Source organism: Panthera uncia, chromosome C2 (assembly GCF_023721935.1).
Source record: "Panthera uncia isolate 11264 chromosome C2, Puncia_PCG_1.0, whole genome shotgun sequence".
Lineage (NCBI taxonomy): Eukaryota > Metazoa > Chordata > Mammalia > Carnivora > Felidae > Panthera > Panthera uncia.
Window position 1 is genome coordinate 51715399 of NC_064810.1, and position 25137 is coordinate 51740535.

Sequence of the window (25137 nt, forward strand, 5' to 3'; positions counted from 1 at the left end):
TGTTTCCATGACAGAGTCGGTGGACACTTGGACCAGCTCTTCCCTTAGAGATGGGCAGTGCTGGTTGACTTCAAACAGTTACTTTAGAGCTTTCATTTGAACACTGTTCTCCATGTTTTATTAGAACTGAGCATCCTTCCTCTCCCCCTGCCCTGTAAAAGTTAATCAACCTGCAAGGAATTTTTTTTTTTTTTAACTGAAGGAAGCAGAAAATGACCTATTTAACAAATGAGACCTACACAGTATATTTTATTTTGATTCTCTAAATATAAAAAGTACTTTCCCCATCTCTTGAGGAAAATAAGCTATAAGAGGTAAAGTACTCTTACAAAGTACAAAGTACTTTATGACAAAGTACTTTATAACAAAGTACTGAGAAGCTCTCGTGAATCAATGTAACCAGTGCACCTTTTTTTTCTTTCTTTCCTCCCATATCGAATTGAGCTGTCCTATGTGTGGTGTTTGGTAATAGCACTGTATATTGTGGGTGATATAGGAAGTTTTGTCTTCATCACTTCATCCTCAGCTGGCTGTGATGCTCTTGCAAAATTATTTTACTAATGCAAATAAATTTCTTGTATGACTTTTCCTTTCAATTCTACATTCAGTTATGAATCCCTAAATTATAGTAAGACATAATTCATGTAAAGTTTTTTTTTTTTTAAACACTTCGGAATCAATATGCAATTTTGCTAAAATAGTACGTGTCCTCTTTTATGGCTCTCCAACTAATACCCATTGATTGTTACAAACTAATGTAAGAAAATTACATATAAAATATCTAGTGGGTTTGCAACCAAAGTTTGGGAGAAAAGAACTCAAAGAATTCCAGTAGCTATTACCATTATTCCACAATACCCACTGTGACTCTTCCAAATAAAAAAAAATGAGTTACAAAGTGGAGTGGCCTAAACTTTAAGCACTCTTCACCAGGTTTCCTGTTTTTTCCAGTTTCATTTTATTGAAAAAACTATACATTTTAAAAAATGTTTATGGAAGAAACGTAAACATGGCCATGTGTAAAGGACCAACATTTGTAACACAACAAGTATTTATGATCTTATGTGCACTGGACATCACAAGGTTACGAAACAGAAGAATATATATATATTCTGCATAAGAGGACATATGCGCCCAGCCGTTTTGGTATATAGTTTTTTTTTGGCAAACTTAGAAAGTAATGAAGCTTAGCAACACCACCCACCTACATTTTGTATTAAGAGCCTCAATTAAAAAAAAAAAGGAACCTCAGATTTTTTTTCAGTTGATTTTTCATATCTCTTTATATATTCCAGGCATAGATACTACTGAAGGGGAAACAAACAAAAAAATTGTTCTTTTTTTCTTCTTAATTTTGATTCTTGATTGACTACATAAATTAATTTAATATCTTACCTCTCTTATGCTCTCAGAGAGGTATCACTAAATAATTGATTTTGGTTCCCAGAGAACTTTGGCTTACTTACTTAAGCACCAAGAATTTTCATCTTGTTTTAATATTTTGAATGTAGCCTTCTCTCAAATGTTTTAGACTTTGGCTTAAAACATAAATTCAGAACGGAATGTAATGTTTTATCGGTAACTCAGGGTTGTAATTGTGGACATTAATGACTTTACATTAAAATAGTGATAACACCAGTGCTTAACTGATATATGGAAGGCTTTAGTCCCCTACCCTGTGTTTCCCAGAAATTGCTGTTTATTTTGACTTTTTTTTGGTCCGCTTTTAATAATTTTTTGGTCACTTTTCTAACAGCCAGAATATCAGGTTTCACTTCTTGTTTGTGTTAATGTAATTGTCTCTGTTATACCTTTCCATTCTTCTGTATTTGGCTATTTTCTCTTTCTTATGTTTTGTTTCTAATCCGTATATTTAGAAAACAATCATCTTATGAAAATTGAATTAGAATTATATTTCTAGAGTCAATAGACTCAATAGTAAGTAGGTGCTCCTATAATTAAAGTGCACAAGCTGAACACATAGGAAGATATACTATTATTATTCATTGTTCCAATTTATAATATAAAATACTTGCAAAAGGGAAATTAACTCTTAATATTAGCATGAAGAAGTTTGCCTTTTTTTTTTTTTTTTTACATAGTCTTGGTGATATCCATTTTGCCGTTCCAAAGACTTTTTGTCTTCATCTTTATTTTCTGTAATTGTCTGGGTTGGCAGCATATCTGATAACTGAATTGCAAATTGAGTAATAATTATATAAAAGCCAATTTAATCTAGTTTGGTAGTAAAAATTAAAGGTACTAGAGACAGTAATCCATTAGACCATGAACAAAAGAATAACTGGTTGTTTTTATTTGTGTGTTTATATGAAAATAGAATAGTTTTGCTCCTTGAGATTCACAAAAATCAATACAAAGAGGCAAATTCCATTTTATATAGACTAATTGTTAAAGCAAATTAAAAAGTCCATCAGTGATAGATATGTAACATCAAGGAATAAATAAAGTTTGAATAATGCCTTATTGCTAAGATTTTTAAACATTTATTTATTTATTTTGAGAGAGAGAGAGAGAGAGAGAGAGAGCAAGCAGGGGAGGGGCAGAGAGAATCCCAAGCAGGCTCCGTGCTGTGAGCCCAGAACTGATATGAGGCTTGAACCCAGGAACAGTGAGATCTTGACCTGAGCCAAAACCAAGAGTCAGATGCTTAACTACTTACCCAATTGAGCCACCCAGGTGCCCTGCTGAGATTTTTAATCAGTTCTTTCTGAGGGCTCTCTTAGAATGGATGCTTACAGAACTTCCTATATTTAAAAAAAAAAAAAAATTTTAATGTTTATTTATTTTTGAGACAGAGAGAGACAGAGCATGAACAGGGGAGAGGCAGAGAGAGAGGGAGACACAGAATCTGAAACAGGCTCCAGGCTCTGAGCTGTCAGCACAGAGCCTGACGCGGGGCTCGAACTCACGGACCGTGAGATCATGACCTGAGCCGAAGTCGGATGCTCAACCGACCGAGCCACCCAGGCGCCGTGAGAACTTCCTATATTTAAAATGCTCTTTCCATTATCTCAGTTCCAAATTTGAAGGATATCCCCACATTTAAAGTTTCGTAATGTGACTTCACTTTAAAGATGAGGTTTGAGATACACAGAAAACTTGAGCTTCTATATCCCTTAACTCCTTTTAGTTACCATGATTTTAGAGCCATGATTCTCAGTGTGCCTGAGAATCTTATAGGAAACTTGTTTTAAAAAGTAGATTTATATAGGACTTCCCTAGATACTCTGATTCTGCATTTTTAACAAGTACCCACTGTGGATTCAGGTCTTCACCTAAGTAGCTGGAAGTTATTAGTAAATAGAAAGTACACATGATAATCAATTGGAAACAACATTCATATTAGTATATTAACCTCTGTTTCACTATCAAATCCATATTCACTGTTTATAAAGCATTCAGAAAACATTACCAGTATTTTATTTAAAGGTGTAATAGGCATTTAAAATAGTATTTAATATAATAAAGCAAATATTGGGAGGTAGTGGGCTAACCAGATACCTTAATTACAGATTATATGGGGATGTGGTCTTTATTGCTTGTGCTTGTTTTTCTTTGAATAAGTGAATTCTTTTTCTATAATCCAAATCATAAATGTCTTTTTGTTCCTTCATGTGTACTTAATACCTTTCTCTACTTAACTTTAGAGCAACCATCTAAACCTGAAATTGTAAGCAAAGCACCTTTTCTCGAAACAGAGCAGTTAAAACAGGTAAGAACTTGGATTAATTGCCTTCACTTAGCTTAATGTTAAATGTCTTCTCCTGGCTTCAGATGCCAGGACAAATAAGGATAGACTTTGCTCTTATGGAGGTGGCAAGGTTGCCAGTGCCAATCAGAAAGTCTGCCCGAGTTAGAGTGGGAACACGGAGGGTGATGTAATCATTTCTGAAGGGAGAAGAGTGGGGAAGAATCAGACATCAGCCTTTCTTGTTTGAATGAACTGAATGTTAAGTGGAGTCGTGAAAGATGAGTAGATTTTCTCCAAGCCAAGGGTAGAAAGGCTTTCCAACAACATGATATACTATGACATGAAGGAGAATGGCATTTTTAGGAAGCATCAAGTTATTCACTTCGCTGGAACTTTGTGTAGCAGAACAGTGGGCAAGAGAGTACAATAAAAGATAAATCTGGAGAAGTAAAGAGAAGCTGGGTTATGACAAGCCTTATGTAATGGTGGGAGTTTGGACTTTATCCTATTGACAGATCAAACTGTTGAAAAGTTGAGGTAAAGATGTGGTAAGATCAGATTTGAACAATCGCATTAGCAGAAGTGTGAAGAGAGGCTGTATTGAGAAGGGACAAACTGGAGTTTATATTTGGGCTAATGGACTAATGATATTATTTTCACTAACTGAAATACCTAAATTTTCCTTTGTGAAGAAAAAAAACAAACAGTTCTTTGAATCAGATTAAATTTTTCTGCATAACAGGGGTGCCTGGGTGGCTCAGGTTGGTAGAGCCTCCAACTCTTGGATTCAGCTCAGGTCATGATCTGGTGGCTTGTGAATTCAAGCCCTGCCTCAGGCTCTGTGCTGACAGTGTGGAGCCTGCTTGGGATTCTCTCTTTCCCTCTCTATCTCTCTGTCTGTCTCTCAAAATTAATAAACAAACTTAAAAAAAATTTTTTTTAATCTTTAAAAAATTTTTACTGCATCACATTTTTTAACAATGCTAGCTATTAAAGTTATAACACGTTTGAAAAAAAGTGGTGGGAATTATAGATTTGGTAAGTATATAAGTGTATGTATCTGAACTTGATATAGTACAAGACTGGAGAGGCAGCCCCACTTAATGACTCTTGCATACTAAGATCTGTGAACCATGGGAAAAGCCAATGTTAATGTAGTTATGTTATTTAGTTAATGTTAAAAATGAATAATGTCGAAATGAATTTGGTAATGCTTTTAAATGAATGTGATTTTATTAAAAGTGGCAGCATCTATTGCATATATTTAAATGGGCAAGACCATAATTTTAAGTATGAGACCTTGTTTTTAATGCAAGAGAGCATTTATTCAGTCCCTCGTCCATGCTCAGATAATGAATGGGTCAGGGAACCTTTGGAAAAACTGCATCCTCTGAGGAGTCTAAAACTTTCAAATTGACAACCACTGATGGAAACAAGGTAGCAACATTCCCTCTTCTTTTTGCAGTTGGGAGACTGCATTTCAAAAGACAGTTATCCAGATGGCAACATCACGTGGTACAGGAATGGAAAAGTGCTACAACCCCTTGAAGGAGGTGGGTATGCAGTGGGCAATAAATTCAGATGACCTATTTTGACTTTCTCTTCTCTTGGCATTCCTTAGACTGTCCTGCATCTAAACATATTGCCCTCTTTGATCTATGACTCTATGCTTTGTTACTTTAAGTAACCATTAAGTCATTAAGTGATTCTTTAAAACATCATTTTAGCCCTTGTGTGGAAGAATCAAGAGCAGAGAAAAATTATTTCTGTATATGGCATGTTCTAGACGTTAATTAAAGTGAGTGGGAGATAGGATTCCAGGATTCTATTTCTGTCTATTTCTCTGATTTCATCGTTCTGAAAAGACATTCTACCTCAGTACATGTCAATTTTCCCTCCTGTTAAATATAGTAAGAAGGACAAAACCACTTCTCAAAGATTTTGCGACATTCTATTAAGTGTTGTGATTTTCCAATGAAAGATGCTATCATTAGTATTCTTATTTTCTTCAGTGGTGGTCATAATTTTTAAAAAGCAAATGGACCCGGTAACTCAGCTCTATACCATGACTTCATCCCTGGAATACAAGGCAACCAAGGCTGACATACAAATGCCATTCACCTGCTCTGTGACATATTTTGGACCATCTGGCCAGAAAACAGTTCATTCTGAGCAAGCAATCTTTGATATTTATTGTAAGTAACTATATAATTATGCAATTTAATTTCTGAGAGTATTCAAACGGTATTAATCTTCTAAGTCCCAATCCACATGCTCTTTGAATTCTGCTTTCAACCCCCCATTTCTGTTCTTCACTCAAATAATATCTTTCTCCTTGGAAGACCTTTTAAAATGAATGCTTAACTATCCTATGAAACCTTTCACTTTCCATTTGTCATTTCTGAACATCTCTTCTGTATTCTGCTAGATGCTAAATTCCTTAAAGACATGATCTCTGACTTAGTCTGACCCCTTTGGGTAGTCCTTAGCCTGGCACACGGCTATGAATTTTGTAAGAGTTCAAAATGCCATCTGATTACTTTCTGAATGAATGACAGATGAATAGAGGCTTATGACTGATTGGTCTTCTAGATATGGGATTTCCATTTTAATGAAAAAATGTATTTTAATAATGAGATCAATTGCATAAGTTTAAATAGGATGTTGTATTCCAAGACATTTGGTTAACTTTATTTAATAGATTGGAAACATAGAATATTATACTAAAAAGGAACCTTCTTGATCATCTGATCTAACAACATTATTTTACTCAGCAGTAAAGTGAGGGTCAGAGACTTGACCTAAAGTGCCGTGGAGACTGGGTTAGAATCCTTTTCTGCAATGTTGTTCTCTATACTGTAAGGCAGGTGCCAAGACTCAGAGCAAACATACTCATAATGCAGACCCAGTGCAGTGTGTTTCTAGAAGAGGAGCTTAACTGCTTTTGGTCTCAGTTTGGAAAAAAAAATAACTCATAGTGTTGTTATGGAGATTAAATGAAATCACAGATCTAAAATAGCATCCTATATCACTCATTAAACTCTTGTTATTAAGTTAGTGTTATTATTACTATACGATCATTATTACTATGTAAGCATAGAACTAGAGATATCACTTTTGGAGAAATGTAAGAAAGCATGTCATTATTTTTAAAAAATGAATCAAAACTTCTTATAATACTACCGTATGGGTAGAATAACCTAGTACTTCTGCATCTACTCTGGAGAAAGAATAGAAATGCCAGTTGAGCCTTTGGAGAGTTTTGTCTCATCTACATTTCTATTTTGGTTCCATAAAATGCAGAATATTATATAGAAACAAAACTAAAATTCCACTCGCCCTAACAAGAAGAGATTGTTTTGCCTTAAACGTTGTATGTAAGTTTCAACTTGACTTAAAAGCGAGGATTTAAAAGATTTCACTATGTACAGCTTATCTAACATCAAACTATTATTTCTGTAAGTAAAGGCAGAATTCTGTCTGTTCAAAAATATCCAGTTGGAAATAAACTATCTTGGTGTAAGTGCAAGAGTACAAGATAGGAAAGAGCATCAAGATGAGTAATAAGGATGGGGAAATTGGCTTAAGAAAAAACAGGAATGTATGTATCAGTCATGAGGAGTTGGGTAGGCAGAAAAGTCCTTGGAAGAATAAGAAGGAAATGATTTTATTGTGGCTGGATGTGGGGGGGTGGGGGTGCATTTGGCACAGCTTTTAAGAAGGCAAAATGTATGCAGTGCTGGGCTTCACAGTAAAGATATAAAAGTGCTTAAGATATAGTCCTGGCATTCAAGGGGTTTACTACTCCAATAGAGAAACAAGATAACTACATCAGGAGGAAATTGTCAGTGCAAGGTTGCAAGTGGTAAGTGACACTCAGAACTCAGTAAAATAGCCCCTAAAGCTCAGATGCCCAAGGACAGTGATTCTCAGGCTTTTGTGTGCATCAGAATCACCAGAAGGACTTAGAACACAGATCACTGGATCCTGCTCTGAAGTTTCTCATCCAGTAGTTGTGGGGAAGGGTCCAGCACTTTGCATGTGTAACAAATTCCCTGGTGATACTCATGCTGTTCATCAGAGGACCACACTTGGAGACCCACTGCTCTAGGTGACTTCAGAGAGGAGAAGGAGGGAGCTAAACAGAAAGGACAAAGAATACATTCATAATATAGAAATTTGATCAATTTATCTTGAGAAAGATGCACTAGTCTACTCCTACCCTCGTCTCCCTTACCCTGTCCAGTCAGTAATAAAGTTTTATAGAATCTAGTTCTTTAATCTTTATGTTTGTCTGATTCTGCCTCTGACGCTGCCTAAGAATATGCCACCATTTGTCATCGCCAGTATTTCTGTGATTTCCAAAATAATATTCCTTTTGTTCACTCCAAACTGCCCTCCAAGCTGCTGCCAGAAATATCTTTCTAAAAACAAATGTGACCATGTTAGTGCTGTGTGATGACAGTTTTTTAATGACTCCTCAGATCTCTCAGATTAACCTTCACACCCCAAATATTTTTTCTTCTATGTTTTAATTTAAATTCCAGTTAGTTAACATACAGTGTAATATTAGTTTCAGGGGTAGGATTTAGTGATTCATCACTTACGTACGACACCAGGTACTCATCACAAGTGCAGTGCCCTCGTTAATCCCCACCACCCATTTAACCCAACTCCTGCACATCTCCTCTCCAGCAGCCCTCAGTTTGTTCTCTATAGTTAAGAGTCTGTTTTATGGTTTGCCTCTCTCTCTTTCTTTTCCCCTATGTTCTTCTGTTATGTTTCTTAAATTCTATATATGAGTGAAATCATATGTTTCTTTCATAAAATTGTCTTTGATTTATGTTGCTTAGCAAGATATTCTCTAGCTCCATCCACACCATTGCAAATGGCAAGATTTCATTCTTTTTATGGCTGAGTAATATTCCATTATGTGTGTATGTGTATGTGTGTGTATATTCCATTGTGTGTGTGTGTGTGTGTACGTGCATACAAACACACATCCCACTCTTTATCCATTCATCAGTTGATAGACATTTTGGCTCTTTCCATAATTTGACTATTGTTGATAATCCTGCTATAAACATCAGGGTGCAAGTAACTTTCAAATTAGTATTTTTGTATCCTTTGGGTAAAGGATAGTGCAGTTTCTGGGTCATAGGGTAGTTCTATTTTTAACTTTTTGAAGAACCTCCATACTGTTTTCCAGAGTGACTGTACCAGTTTGCATTCCCACCAATGGTGCAAGAGGGTTCCCCTTTCTCTGCATCCTTGCCAATGCCTGTTGTTTCCTGTATTGTGAATTTTAGCCATTCTGACAGGTTTGAGGTGATATCTCACTGCAGTTTCGATTTCAGTTTCCCTGATGATGGGTAATACTGAGCATCTTTTCATATGTCTGTTAGCCATTTGTATGTCTTCTTTCGAAAAATGTCCATTCATGTCTTCTGCCCATTTTTTAACTGGATTATTTATTTTTTGGATGTTGAGTTCTATACATTTTTGTATATTTGGATACTAATCCCTTATCAGATATGTCATTTGCAAATGCATTCTCCCATTCTGAAGATTGGCTTTTAGTTTCATTGATTGTTTTGTTCACTGTGCAGAAGCTCTTTATCTTGGTGAGGTCCCTTTATAGTTCAGGTTTCTTTTGTTTCTCTTGCCTCAGAAGACATATCTAGACATATCTATGAAGAAATTGCTACGGCTGATGTGAAAGAGGTTACTGCCCTTGTTGTCCTCTAAGATTTTGATGGTTTGCAGTCTCACAGTTAAGTCATTCACCCATTTTGAATTTATTTTTGTGTATGGTGTAAGGAGGTGATCTAGTTTCATTCTTTTGCATGTTTCTGTCCAGTTTTCTCAGCACCATTTGTAAAGAGGCTATCTTTTTTCCATTGGATATTCTTTCCTGCTTTGATAAAGTTTAGTTGATCATACAGTTGTGGGTCCATTTCTGAGTTTTCTGTTCTGTTCCATTGATCTGTGTCTGTTTTTGTTCCAGTACCATACTGTCTTGATGACTATAGCTTTATAATATAGATTAAGGTTCAAAATTGTGATGCCTCCAGCTTTGCTTTGCTTTTCCAAGGTTGCTTTGGCTATTTGTGGTCTTTTGTGTTTCCATACAAATTGTAGGATTGTTTGTTCTAGCTCTGTGAAAAATGCTGGTGGTATTTTGGGTAGAGATTGCATCAAATGTGTAGATTGCTTTGGGTAGTATCAACATTTTTGTTAAAATGTTTTTATTCTTCCATTCCAAGAGCAGAGAAAGTTTTTGCATTTCTTTGTGTCATCTTCCATTTCTTTAATGAGTGCTTCATAGTTTTCAGATCTGTACTCTGAAAACTTTTACCTCTTTGGTTACATTTATTCCTAGGTATTTTATGGTTTTTGGTGCAATTGTAAATGGGATTGATTCCTTGATTTTTTTTTTTTTTGTTCTGCTGCTTCATTATTGGTTTCTGGACATTGATTTTGTGTCCTGTGACTCTACTGAATTCATGTATGAGTTCTAGCAATTTTTGGTGGCGTCTTTCAGGTTTCTACACAGAGTATCATGTCATCTGCAAATAGTGAAAGTTTGACTTCTTCCTGGCTGATTGGATGGATTTTATTTCTTTTTGTTGTTTGATTACTGAGACTGGAACTCCCAGTACTATGTTAAATAATAGTGGTGAGAGTGAACATCTTTATCTTGTTCCTGATGGTAGAAGAAAAGGTCTTAGTTTTTCCCCATTGAGGATGATATTAGCTGTTTTTGTTGTTGTTGTTGTTGTTTATGTGGCCTTTATTATGTTGAGGTATATTCCCTCTATCCCTAATTTCTTTAGGGTTTTTATCAAGAATGGATGTTGTACTTTGTAAAATGTCCTTTCTGCATCTATTGATAGTATCATGGTTCTTATCCTTTCTTTTCTTAATGTTGGTGTATTAACGTTGATTGATTTGCACATATTGAACCACCCTTGCAACCAAGGAATAAATCCCACTTGATCATGGTGAGTGATTCTTTTAATGTACTGTTGGATTCAATTTGCTAGTATTTTGTTGAGAATTTTTGTGTCCATGTTCATCAGGGATATTGGCCTATAATTCACTTTTTTAGTGGAGTCTTTGTTTGGTTTTGGAATTAGGTTAATGCTGACCTCATAGAATGAGTTTGGACGTTTTCCTTCCTTTTCTAGTTTTTGGAGTAGTTTGAGAAAAATAGGTATTATCTCTTCTCTAAATGTTTGGTAGAATTCCCCTGTGAAGCCTTCTGGCCCTGGACTTATGTTTGTTGGGAGATTTGTGATTATTGATTCAATTTCTTTGCTGGTTTTTGGTCTGTTCGCATTTTCTGTTTCTTCCTGTTTCAGTTTTGGTAGTTTACATGTTTCTAGGAGTTTATCCATTTTTTCCAGATTGTCCAATTTGTCGCCATATAATTTTTCATAATATTCTCTTATAAGTGTTTGTATTCTTGTTATGTTGGTTGTTATTTCTTCTGTCTCATTTGTGATTTTATTTATTTGGATCCTTTCTTTTTTCTTTTTGGTAAGTCTGGCTAGGGGTTTATCAATTTTATTAATTTTTTCAAAGAACCAGCTCCTGGTTTCATTGATCTGTTCTAGCTGTTTGTTTGTTTCTGTATCCTTTATTTCTCTTCTAATTTTTATTATTTCCCTCCTTCTACTGGCTTTAGGCTTCATTTGTTGTTGTTATTCTAGCTCCTTTTGGTGTAAGGTTTAATTATGTATTTGAGATTTTTCTTGCTTCTTGAGGTAGGACTGTATTGCTATATACTTCTCTTTTATGACTGCTTTTGCTACATCTCAAAGGTTTTGGACCTCCATGTTTTCATTTTCATTTGTTTCTCTATATTTCCTTGTTTTTTTCTTTAATGTCCTGTTTGACCTATTCATTCTTGAGTAGGATGTTCTTTAACCTCCATGTATTTGTGGTCTTTCCAAATTTTTTCTTATAGTTGACTTCAAGTTTCATAGCAGTGTGGTCAGAAAATATACATGGTATTATCTCAATGTTTGTTACTTGTCAAGGCCTGATTTATGACCTACTACGTGATCTATTCTGGAGAATGTCCCATATGCACTTAAAAGAATGTGTATTCTTCTACTTTAGAATGAAATGTTCTTGATATATCTGTTTAGTCCATCTGGTCTAGTGTATCATTCAAAGCCCTTGTTTCCTTGTTGATTTTTGCTTTGATGATCTGTCCAGTGATATAAGTGGAGTGTTAAAGTCCTCTTCTATTATTGTATTATTATTGATGTATTCCTGTGTGTTTGTTATTGTTTTACATATTTGGGTTCTTCCAAGTTGGGGGAATAAATATTTACAATTTTTAGGGCTTCTTGTTGGATAGACCCATTTATTATGATATAGTGCCCCTATTTACCTCGTTATAGTCCTTGGCTTAAAATCTAGTTTTCTGATGTAAGAATTGCTACCCTAACTTTCTTTTGGCATCGATTTGTGTGCTGAATGTTTTTCTATCCCCTCACTTTCAATCTGCAGGGGTCCTTAAGCCTAAAATGAGTCTCTTGTAGGCTGCATATAGATGGGTCTTGTTTTTATTTTTTAATCAATTCTGATACCCTATGTATTTTGATTAGAGCTTTTAGTTCATTTACACTCAGAGTAATTATTGATATATATGAATTAAGTGCCATTTTATGACTTGTTTTGTCATTGTTCTGGAGATTTTCTCTGTCCCTTTCTAGTCTTTGTCATTGTCATTCTTTCTTTCCTATTCAAAGAGTTCCCTTAAATAGTTCTTACAGGACTGGTTTAGTGATCACAAACTCCTTTAATTTTTGTTTGTCTGGAAAACTCTTTATCTCTCCTTCTACTCTGAATGATAGCCTTGCTGGATAGAGTATTCTTGCCTGCAGATTTTTCCCATTCAGCATGTTGAATATATTATGCCACTCCCTTAGGACCTGCCAAGTTTCTGTGGAGAGATCTGCTACTAACCTTATTGGTCTTCCCTTATAAATTATGGACTTCTTTTGTCTTGGTGTTTTTAGGATTTTTTTTATCTTTATATTTTGTAAATTTAACTACAATATGTCTTCGTGTTGACCTGGTTTTGTTGATTTTGAGGGAGCTCTCTGTGCCTCTTGGCTTTGGATGTTGGTTTCCTTCCCCAGATTAGGAAAGTTTTCACCTATAATTTCCTCAAATAAAACTTCTGCCCCTATTTCTCTCTCTTCTTCTGGAACCTCTGTGATCTGAATGTTACCATGTTTGATGGAGTCTTGGGATTCCCTAAGTCTGCTTTTGTGAACCAAGCTTTTTCTTTCCCTCTTCTCTTAACACTCCCAATTTTGATATGCCTCGAATCTCTTGCAGCCATGGTCTCAATCTTTACCACTTCACTGTATCTTCTTCCATCCTGTTCTGTTTTCCAGATGCCTCCCATAGAATACTGCTTACTTGCCTATCCATTTGCTGTCACTACCTTACTTTTATTTTCTAGCAAACACCTACTTATTCTTTAAAACCCAGCTATAGCATCAACTCCTACAATATCCTTCCCAGTCTTATGCATCTATAAGCTACCAATGATCACATTATATGCAATTTTTATGTTGTTAGACCTTATAAATAGATTGAAAATCATGCTGTTTTCAACTTTATAACTTTAGCACTTAGTGCCTGCACAAAATAAATATTTGCTAAACAAATGAATTCATGATTGGGCAGAGCATAAATGGAAAGATGGGACAAGGAAAATTTAAAATAGACTCTTGCTTATTATGTAGTGGTATATATAGGTATATACTTGAACTAGTTGAAGGCAATTATGGGCACAAGGTTAAGAAATTTTTATTTCAATCTTCACATATTGGTATCACATGAAGGATCTTGCATATCATTGTAATATTCAAAACACTACTTCAAAACTGATTTAAAGGAAATATGTATGTGAAGGATTAGAATGAGGGACTGACTAAAGTTTGAGGGTAGTATTTCAGGTAGCCTGTGGGAGAACTTGGATTATAGAAGTGTTAGTAGGAATAAAAGGAGAGAATCAGATGCAAAAAATAGTATTAATCACTAAGACTTGGTGACAGAGTAGATAAGAGAAAGGCAGAATACCTGGCAGAATGATTTACTAATGGACAGAACAAAATAGGGACAACGGGAGAGCAAGTGATGGTTGATTTTGTTTGAGGCATGTTCATTGAACATCTAGAAAGTTACTGTTAAAACTCACATCTCTCTGATCTCATTGTAGTTCGTCAGTTCTCTAATGCAGAGCAGAGCCTATTGAAAGAGGACACAGAGAAGGGAAGTTTTGAAATAAAGCAGAAAGTCAGATAGATTGTGATCCCTATCTGTTCTGATGTCAGTTTTGATTGAGTAGTCTCACAGTGACAAGCAACAGGACAAAACTGTCAGTGAAGGACCACATAAAAGAGTGAAGAAGACCTAGAAATGGAAGGTCAGAGAGGGGGATGGCAAAAAACAAACTTTATTTACTTTCCAACTCTACTGGGAACTGCTGATCAAGGAACTGCCTCACGGAAATTCAGGAAAACTAACAAAAAGTATATTAAACCAATCACTGTTTACCTTCAGAACATCCTGGGCAAATATTCAGAGAGACCCCATGCATGAAGAAAAGGCAACACAGTAATCTATATCAACCCTTTTAAGTTTTGTATGCATTTTGATTTTGGGAAGAGAAAGAAATGATAGCAAGAGATAGAAAAAAAAAAACACCTCTGAATCGATCACTTATTTGTTTTATTAGCTAATAAAAACAGTAAGTCTTCATAGATTATTATTCTACTCCTACTCTTATTCTATTATTCTTATTATCCAGCTATATAACAAGTATGTATATTAGAACGTGGGTCATTTATAACTGCCAACACCCCCTCCTCTTATTTCCTGTTTGCTACATATGGTCCTTTGTATCCAAGCCTTTAATTTTTTTAGTGTTCTACTATTAGCAGTAGCCTCTACTAAAGAATACCCTTTAGCCCTATTTTCTCCATAAAAAGTGACTAAAATGGAATGGAAAGTGCACCTTTGCCCCAATGAACAGAACAGAATTACAATACATTTACAGTCCTGTTGACTGGGTTAAGGATCTCCTTCAGTTCACAGGATTCATCTTTTTGAAAACTGATCTACTCTCCTGCATGCCCAAAATCTTGCTGGTTGTTTAGCTCATGTCTCTTTTTATTCAATATAAGGTATTATTATATAAGATGAGCATAGGGGTGACCTAACAGTTTTAGCTACTATGCTAGCTGATCCAGTCTTTCCAAACCGTGAGGTTCATATAATAGAGTTAAATGTCCTTATAATGAAATCATGCAGTGAGATTGTTCCTACTGGTCTTTTACACATAAAATAATTATGGTCATTTCTACCTCAGTTAAAGACATTTTGCTAAGAAGAAATTGGTTTTTATGTAACAAGGTCTCTTTGTAGTTTGCTCTAACCAAGATTAGTACTTGTTTTAGCAAGTAGCTATTAACTTCAATCCCTCTATAAAAAGATACATTTAAGTAATTACCATTACTAGCTTCTTGAGAAAATTGTGTATAATTTAGTCATTTATATTGTATGTACAGAGTAATTTGGTACTTGATGAAAATGGTTAACTTGTGTCTGTGACTCTTGTAGATCCTACTGAACAAGTGACAATACAAGTGCTGCCATCAAAAAATGCCATCAAAGAAGGGGATAACATCACACTCAAGTGCTTGGGAAATGGTAACCCTCCTCCTGAGGAATTTGTGTTTTACTTACCAGTAAGTGCTTACGGATTATTACTTGGGCTTAACTACTATCATTTTGTCCTGTTGTGTGGCAGCTGGCTGACATTAAAAATTGTACGTACTTGGGCAGCTTGAGAGAGAACGGTGTTGTTCTTGGGGAAAAGGGACACCTGTAGAATGTCCTTTGAAAGTTGTGGGGGGTTTTTTGTGATTGTTTTTGGCATCTGCCAGTGATCCTGCCTTTTCCCTCAGTGTTAAGAGATTTCAGGGGAAAAGAGATAAAAAGCTGCTCATAGGAAACCATAATTACAAACACTCAAGTTTTCATTATCCAGATAAGCTATAAAAATCTCTTCAAAAACAGGTAACTCTAAAATGAAGAATGATGACAGCAAATGGCTTGATGTAGATTCTAGGTCTACCCGCAATGCCTTCATGAACACATCTCTGAACCTCCAAAGTAGGACCATTCTGTTGTGTGTTCTATTTAGCTAGATAAAATAAAGCTAGGGGCTATATCTTGCCATCATATGTGGTCTTGAAGGGCCAGCCCCTCAGCTTTTATCAGTATCATAGCTGAAAAGAATGATGCAGACAGAGGATAATTTGGAGCATTCCTCTGGGATGTATTCTAGACATCTAGTGGTATGGAGCCAGATAGAGAGAGCTGTCTGAGATACTAGTTAGTTCTCCCAGAGCTCTTCCCAGGTTTGGGTACGACATAACCTTCCACTGAGAGAAGCCATATACAACTTTATATTGCATTTATTTAAGGGATATGTTTACAAATGTCACCTACTACGTTTCTCAGTAATGTTTAAGAATATCATCTACTCCATTACTCAGAAGACTAACATAACTGATTTCTTTTAGACTTAAATATTGGCAGAAAACTTTGTTTCTCCTAATAAATTGACATATTGCTTTTGTTTCATATGCAAATGGACTTCTGAAACTAATTATGTTTCTACTTTGGCTATCCTAATAGCCGAATTTGACAGATTTGACAAATTTGTGTCTTGGTTTTTGGCAATAATATCTAATGATTATGGGTTTTTTGTTGTTGTTGTTACTATGTGCTCTTAGTTCATCTATATTCTTTCTATTCTTAGTTTATTAATTCTTTTCTTTTCTTCACTTTTTAAAAAAATTGTTTTCCTCTATCTTTCTCTTTTTCTCCCCATTCCCTTCATCCCTCCCCCCTCTTCTTCCCTTCCTTTATTCCTTCCTTTCTTATTTTTCTCCCCCTTTTATTTGGATATGTGGTATGTTTTCTTTTAAGCTGCCTCAAATATTTTTGTTGAATTAGTCAAGGCATAAATATAAAATGAAGTTTTAGAATTAAAAAAAAAAAAAAAACGCCTTAACCCTCAAATCCGAGCCATGCTATCAATGGAATAGATGTCATCCATACCATGTATGTGAGCTCCTCAATTTCCTTAGAACCCAAATCTCAGTTATTTTTCCAGAAATCAGATAACACAAACTCTACTCTCATTTGTCCAATCATAGAAACACATTCCTTTTTTTCTTACATAAGAAAATGCCATTTTCATCAAGAAATACAACTCATCTCATTGTAGCTACCAAGTGTAATCATCTGACATTTTACCTCTATCAAAAGGGACAGCCTGAAGGAATAAGAAGCTCAAATACTTACACGTTGACAGATGTGAGGCGCAATGCAACAGGAGACTACAAATGCTCCCTGATAGACAAAAGAAGCATGATTGCTTCAACAGCCATCACAGTTCACTGTAAGTCACCTTATTCTTCATTACCAACTTCACTTTAAAGGCCTCTAATAGTCTAACTAGCCGTCTTTTCAAGTAAATTGCAACTATATTTTTCTCAAATGATGTGTGCTTTCAATAGGCTTATTAAGTGCATCAAAGCAAACTCAGCTTTGGTCCAGATTTCCACTGCATTATTGAAATCTGGAGTGGATCTAACAAGTGCAACTTTTGGCAGTGGAAAACTTCCATCTCCTTTCTAAATCTCTTCTATTTGTGCTATTAACAAAATATTCATGGGGATCTTAAAGAAATTACTCGTTTTATATTTTAAGAAAATACTTAGATGTTCTCAAAGTTCACAGTGTTTGCACTTAGCCCAGAAAAAAAGTATAGATTAAATATATTTAAAATTTTTTATTGCAGAATATCATTAGTGCCCAAACCCAAGCAACATAAAGTTACTATAGACTCAACTTTTGGAAGCAGCAGAGGTAGAGACCACTAAAAGCCATTTATTGTGTGTATAGAAGGATAGAAAATTTCTGGAAATAGAACCTCTTCAAAATCACCCTAAACATACCTATTCATTAACTGTTAACCTGCTTTTGATCTCCATATACTCCAATAGTTATATTTACTCTAGTGTGATAGGAAAAAATATACACACAAAAAAGCACCTTAAGTCCTTTACTTTGAAACTGCTGACAGTCTATATTCTTGATGTACCTGACGCATTATGGAATTGGGGAACTAATTTGAACCGTTCCCCAGTGACACTACAATTTACAGAATGCTTTAGGCAAATGTCAGTCTTGCTTGGAGGTATAGGCCAAACTTTTCTAGTAAGTCCTTTGTACCCAGTAGCACCTCAAGACATGATCCATTGCAAGAAAGTTTCTCTAGACATGATCTGCTATAATCCCATTGAGTATGAGGGGTTTTGTTGTTTCAAAACCAAAAGAGACTTTTGAAATTGTTCTGAGGTAATGATTGTAAGTCTTTCTTTCTGCCTATAATGCTTGGAAAACATAGAATGGAAGCTAAGACTTTGAGGGAGATACAAAACTATACACTGGGGAAGAGAGTAACCAGATGGTTGCTTTGAGTGTCTGATGTTGGGAGAACACCCTGGGGAACCCTAGAAAAACAGCAAACTGTTAAGAAATGTTCACCACTAGGCCATTTCTCTGTTTGTTCCATGTTCATGTTGTATAGATCTGAGTGTGTTTGCCATCAGAAGCTGGTTAGAAAGAAAGCAGTGACCTTAGGATAACAACAATGCTACTTTTTCTCTGGGGACCAGTCAGTCCTGGGACCATTTATCCAGCCTGTTCCATGACCACCCATCCCCCAAAAGAAATGAAGTGAGAGAACATAACCAGCAGATAGAACTGCCTATAAAATAACTCCCTGATATCATTGTCCATGAGATCTGTGGGCCAATACCAATAATCCAGTGCTTGGAGATGGTACAGTAAGCTTAAATTTAAGAGACCCTAAAAGGAAAGAGCCCTTATTTGTGTTACTTGTAGATCAGCAGGGATGGATAGATAACAGAGTGATAAGGCAAAAGACTTGGGTGCAGCCACATTGTAGCTCAATGATCAACTGTGATAAAGAAAAAAATAAAATAAACAAAAGTATGTAACAACTTAATTGGATTTCACTGCACTTAATTGGATTGAAATGATTTTTGGTTTTGAAAGGTCGACTATCACATTGGGCTTTAAGGACTGTATTTCTCTTTAACTACAAATAAAACAAGATTTTACTCTGAATTACATGAAATGAAAACATAAAAATCCTATTTTTTGGTCCATTTATCCTTGATTGTTGTTTGTTGTCTAAAAACAAGATTTGTCTCCTTTGCATAGATGACTAAAGGGAGTATGGATAGAGAGGCAGCAAGCCACGCTTGCACATGTTTGCAGAAGGTCGTCAGGGCTTCCCGCCCACAGATCCATAGTTGCTGATGAAACATCTACTATTCCTCTGCCGATTCATGCACAGATATAGTCCTCATCAGAACTTCCAAAGTCCATCATCATCCTTTAAAATCACTTCTCTTACCTCCTCACCGGCAAGTTAACTGTCCGACCAGTAAAAGCTTCTAACTCTCCCTGAATAGGATGTTCATCTAAGTGTAATTGACTCAAACTTTCTGAGGAAACTCCACTTTTCTCTGTGACAATGCATATTTTAATATTAATGAGAAACGGCGAAAGCATGCTTCTTTCTTTCATTCAGTAATTGTGTTTCAGAGCCTACCATGTAGCAGACATTGTGGATACTCAGTAACAACTCAAGGAATGGCTCCTACCTTCACAGTTCTTACAATCTTTATGTATTTTTTATCTCTTTAAAGTTTATTTATTTTGAGAGAGAGGGAAAGAGAGAGAATCCCAAGCAGGCTCCGTGCTGTCAGCGCGGAGCTTGACACAGCGCTCGATCCTATGAACCACAGATCACGAGCTGAGCCAAAATCCAGAGTTGGACACTTAACCCACTGAGGCACCCCAATAGTTCTTACACCCTAACAGGAAAAACAAGTATTAAAAAGGATGTTACAATCAATGAACTTAAGTTATAACATGTGTAAAACCAAGGAAAAGCACAGGGTGCAATAGGAAATCCCCACTGCCATAGAATAAAGTCTCAACTCTTAGCAAGGTAAGCACAGTCCTTTAGGGTCTGGCTTCTACTAATTATATAGGTTTATCTTTCATGTGTTATAATCATTCATAGTAGATTACTCACCACTATTAAAGCTGCCATACACCCTCAGCTCTTTGCCTTTGTTTATGTGGCAGGAGTTTCCCTGTTTCTCCATTTATCAAAGCCCTTCTCAACAGTCAGGGACCACAAGCAGACACTGCCTCCTATACAAGGCCTTTATCAGTGGTTTGAAACCCAGTTTGGCTCTGTTCTCTACACTCCCATAAGTCTTTGCTTGTACCTCCATTTGTAGCCCTTCCTTTAGTTTTTCAACAAATATTCATTGAGCTGCTGCTGTATTAGAGTCACATAGTTGAGTGCGTATTACTTCTACCTCAAAAATTGTAAATTGTAAGCTTCTATTCATTTCTGTATCTCCTGTCAGAGCTTGAAACATAGTAGCTGCACAATAAATGTTTGTTCTATTGAATTAAATTTTCCTCATACAGATCATACTGTGATAGTAAGATTTTATAGAAATTACTTTCCATCTGAAAGATTATGCCTACTTAGATGTTTTTATACTCTATTTTAAAAATGATACCTGCCAAGAATGTACCTAACAACTGATCTTATTTAAAATTTCAACTGCCTGAGAAATGGAATAGCATTTTTAAAAAATCTACTATAGTCAGTTCTCTCTGAAGAAACAGACTACCTCATGGTTTTTCACATTATCACCTGCTGTCTAAATATACTTGATTTTCTCCTGGCATGGCTTATCAACTCTTTTTATAATATTTACCCAGTCATCATCTTTCGTTTCTTCCAGAAGTGATTTAAGAAATATTTTTCTTAAGGTAATAGACCCCAGGGGAATACTTATATGCAGTCAAAACATCAGTCATGTTAACTCCAAATAAATGCATAATCAAGTAGATTGACCATTCACATGTCCAAACTAGTCTCAAAGCTGGCTTGAAATACTGGACTTATTATGCTACAGTTCAGTTATTTTGGTCACATAAATCAGTTCTGAATTTTGACTACAGTTAGAAGGACTTTTTTTCTTTCATCTTTTCTTCTCAAAAATATTTTGAATATCTTCCTTTCCTGGAGTTTGCATTTCAAGCAGATTTTCTGCTTCACAGATTTGGATTTGTCCTTAAACCCAAGTGGGGAAGTGACCAAGCAGATTGGTGATGCCTTGCCTGTGTCATGCACGATATCTGCTAGTAGGAATGCAACTGTGGTATGGATGAAAGTAAGTATGATTCCTTGGTACTGTTACACTGTTTGGACTGACTCCTTTTTGGCTTCTTTTGCATTTTATATGACATCTAAATATGTATATCCATGGGTAATATGTTTATACGCCCACACTCATGCTCTTTCTCTACATTATAATAATATAATGATGTCACAATCAAATTTTAGAGGTACTCAACAACACTATGGCATCCATAATTGGTTGTCTGAACTTTACCTTGGGACATTGATTTGTGTGTATCTACTAATTCTACACATACACACATGCTCACAGACACACACATGTATGCAGTTACATGCTGTAGAGCTTAACAATTTTCAGTGTGTTTTAAGCCACATTATTCTCACAAGACCCCTATGAAATATGCAGACATTTATTATATCCTCATGTTATTCATAAAGAAGCTGGTGTGAGAGAAATCAGAAAGGTCTCAAGTGACAGAGTTAGATTCCAATTCAGGCCTCACTGGGTACAGTAAATGCTGTGCTTCTGATCACCCAATGTTCAGCTTCTCTGCTGAAACTGATCTTAAGTGTCTGAATGTGAGTTCATTGAATTAGTAGCTCCTTGAAGGTAGGGATCTCTTTTCATCCCTGGGCCATAGTAGATCACAGTGGAACTTGGTCAGTATTTCCTGAGTGAGTGCTTATATTCTTGTAATTGTCTGAAATGTAAGCAATTACTGGGAACCTAATCACTGTTCTTTTTAGAGTGTCATAGTAGGATTGGTAATTGGTAACTTGAGACAAGGTTATCACCAGAGGGAAAGATGGTAACTATAATCCCACCAGAAAATCATTGGCTAGTATATCTAAACATCCAGTGCATGTGTTGACAAACACATACAAACCATTTCACATAGGAGTTGACAAGAATTGTCTTTATAAAAAAATATATTGTTAGAATTTCTCCTTGCTGAAAATATACATTATTTTGTATCAATTTTTTAAAATTTTTTAAACATTTATTTATTATTGAGAGACAGAGAGAGACAGAGAATGAACAGGGGAGGGGCAGAGAGAGGGGGATACACAGTATCCGAAGCAGGCTCCAGGCTCTGAGCTGTCAGCATAGAGCCTGACACGGGACTCGAATCCACAAACCATGAGATTGTGACCTGAGCCAAAGTCGGGTGCTTAACCAACTGAGCCACCCAGGCACCCCTTGTATTGCTTTTTGATCTCTTTTAACACTAGATCCCCTGTGACTTGTTTTTTTCTTGTAAAGCTCACCTTTGTATTTTATTTTCTTTTAGTCTCCTCACTCTTCTTGTGTTCATTCAGATAATTAAAATGTCACTCTGTAGACTGCATATTTAATAGGATGTATTTGTAGTCGTTGATGGTCAAAGGACTAGACAAATTCTAGGCAACTAGACTACTCAGCAATCATATGAGCACTCATAGTTTGTTTTACTACAGGACTAGAGAAACTAAATTTACTTGGCTAAACCAGTTTCTACATCTGCAGATGCAGTCACTGTTGTTAATTGAATGCCTAATGTCAATAGGGATGATCAAGATTACCTGGCCATTGATTAGTTGATGAGGAGTGGAGAAAAATTCACAGTGGGGAAAGACCACATGATTTTAAGATTGTGTTTAGTTTTCTGCTTAAGAGAATTTCTATTACTGGTAATAATAGAATTGTTTTCTGTATATCAAGTGATTTTTTAAATTAAATGCTATTTCATTTGTTCATAGAAATTAGGATAGTAAGCTGTTATTAATGGTTTCTTTAAAAAGCATTTTGTCATGATTGTCATGGCACTGCAATGCATCCCATGTCTTGAGAAAATGACATTTCTAGCATTTATGCCTATCATTGATAACATAGTGTGGGTCTCCAGGGTCTTTCAATACTAGTTCATCTACATTTACTACAAGGGGTAGCTGTTATTAATTGGGAACTTTCCTGAAAGTTCTTATTACTTATATAATTAAGTCCTCACAATTCAGTATGGTAAGATTATTATCCTACTTCAATAATAAGGAAACTGAGTCTTAGAAGTGTATGAATTTGTTCCAAATTATAAATTCAGTAAATAAGACAGTGAAATAAAACTTAATCTGTAAAACTACAAAGGAAAAGGGAAATCTATTTTTGAAAGCATCTGAAGTTAAGAAAAAGGAACTTGCCTTTTCTTTAGACCCAGAAGAATAATTTTAGGCTCCATGATTATCTAATAAATACATGTGGACCATATGAAGTAATTAACTTCTTATTTAATCAGGATAACATCAGGCTTCGATCTAGCCCATCATTTTCTAGTCTCCATTATCAGGACGCTGGAAACTATGTCTGTGAAACTGCTCTGCAGGAGGTGGAAGGCCTAAAGAAAAGAGAGTCGTTGACACTGATCGTAGAAGGTAATAAATACTGGCACACCAATTCAAAATTTTCTTTGAGAATTTGGTATCTAGTTTCTCTTAAGAGCTCTGTTCAACATCTTACTTTAATTGTAATGATATTGCAGGAAAACCTCAAATCAAAATGACAAAGAAAACTGATCCCAGTGGACTGTCTAAAACAATAATCTGCCATGTGGAAGGTTTTCCGAAGCCAGCTATACAGTGGACAATTACTGGCAGTGGAAGCGTCATAAACCAAGCAAGTATTTGTCTTCTTGTTATGTGCTGTACTTGGTATGATGTGGGGTTTTACTGAAGTACCTAAACTGTAGGCTAGCTTGTTAGCAACATGAAATTTGCAGTATATTCTCAGAGGAAGCTTTTGCTAACTTCCTAATTTTTCCGAAGGAAAGAACATGGCTCAAAGAGAAATTTTAAATCCCAGGGCCATGGAGAAGGGAAGAATCATTATGTTGTGGTCAGTATCTGTTTTTAAAAGAATGTAAACTGAGTGCTGTTCCATGGTCATTAATTTCTGAAACTTGAGTGATTAAAACATTAAGGTATACACTTTTCTGCATCATAAACTTACACATCTGAGTATAAGTGGCCTCCATTACTTTGCTTACTTATGCACGTTAAGGGATATTTCTTCTTAAAACTGGGCCCTGAGGGGTGGTGAAGAACACAGTCACCATTTGTAAACATATGGTCTAATTTGTGTATGCCAAGGCTAGGGCCAGAATAAGGCTGGCTAAATAGATAGTGTCTCTCTAGGATGTTTCCTTCTGAACAAAAGTAGACATAAAGCAAACTTTAATATTTGTACCTTTGTCAGGACATTTTAATAATAGCAAAGGGCTAATAACTTATGGACACTACCAATAATTTTCTGTTTGACAGAAATAATAATAATAATAGAATCTGACCTGTCACTAGGGGTTCAGTACTGTCATCCCATTAAATTGCTAGTCTGCTTGGGTTACTGACATACTTGTTCATTCCATTTTCTCTACGGTAGTTTTCATGGCCCTGTTCTTAGTGGAGTCAGTTAAAGACTCTTTAGGAACACCCAGCAGTGCCATTTGATTATCTGAATCTTCTGTGCTGCCTTCTTCCCAGCTTTGGACACAATTGAAATCCGAGAAGGCATTCATAAAGCAGAGTTGCATTTAGTTTTAAGTTAAAATTTCCACTCTTTCTCTGCCATGGAAGTTGGGCGGCTGGTCCAGCTTATACAACATAATTTTGCAGAGCAAGGTGAATTTTGGCTCTTTTACCTGTGAGTGATGCATATGTATTTGCATAACTCCAAGTATGGAAGGTCACCAAAGGAGTGGACATACTTGAAGCAAATGACTCCTGATTTGATTGGGTGTGATGGGGACACACAAGGCAGCATACATGAGGAAGGCAAAATGTCTCTAGACACTTTGACTCTAAGGAAATTCAGTTTTTTTATTTCAGAAAAAAAAACAAGAAACACCAGAATTGCTGACAGCGTACAGATCTATGTTTTTTTTAGCATCAAAAATGACTGTTTTCTGTTCTATTATTTTTGTTTCTAGTTCAATTCAGTGATAATTGTAGCAAAAAAAAAAAAACACCTTTATATACTGGAAAATAGAAAAATAAGCACACAACAGATATTTGATGAACAGATAGA

At 35.7% G+C, this 25137-nt stretch overlaps 1 protein-coding gene across 2 annotated transcripts in view; it reads left to right on the forward strand.

Moving 5' to 3' along the window:
- The window catches only part of ALCAM (activated leukocyte cell adhesion molecule), a 213674-nt gene that overhangs the window by 163908 nt on the left and 24629 nt on the right, over window positions 1–25137 (forward strand). For both annotated transcript variants that reach the window (XM_049628114.1, XM_049628113.1), the window contains exons 4-11: window positions 3669–3733; window positions 5178–5265; window positions 5725–5907; window positions 15365–15492; window positions 17084–17216; window positions 21002–21114; window positions 23354–23489; window positions 23597–23734. In XM_049628114.1, coding sequence (XP_049484071.1) covers window positions 3669–3733; window positions 5178–5265; window positions 5725–5907; window positions 15365–15492; window positions 17084–17216; window positions 21002–21114; window positions 23354–23489; window positions 23597–23734 — 984 coding nt within the window. The remainder of the gene's footprint in view (window positions 1–3668; window positions 3734–5177; window positions 5266–5724; window positions 5908–15364; window positions 15493–17083; window positions 17217–21001; window positions 21115–23353; window positions 23490–23596; window positions 23735–25137) is intronic.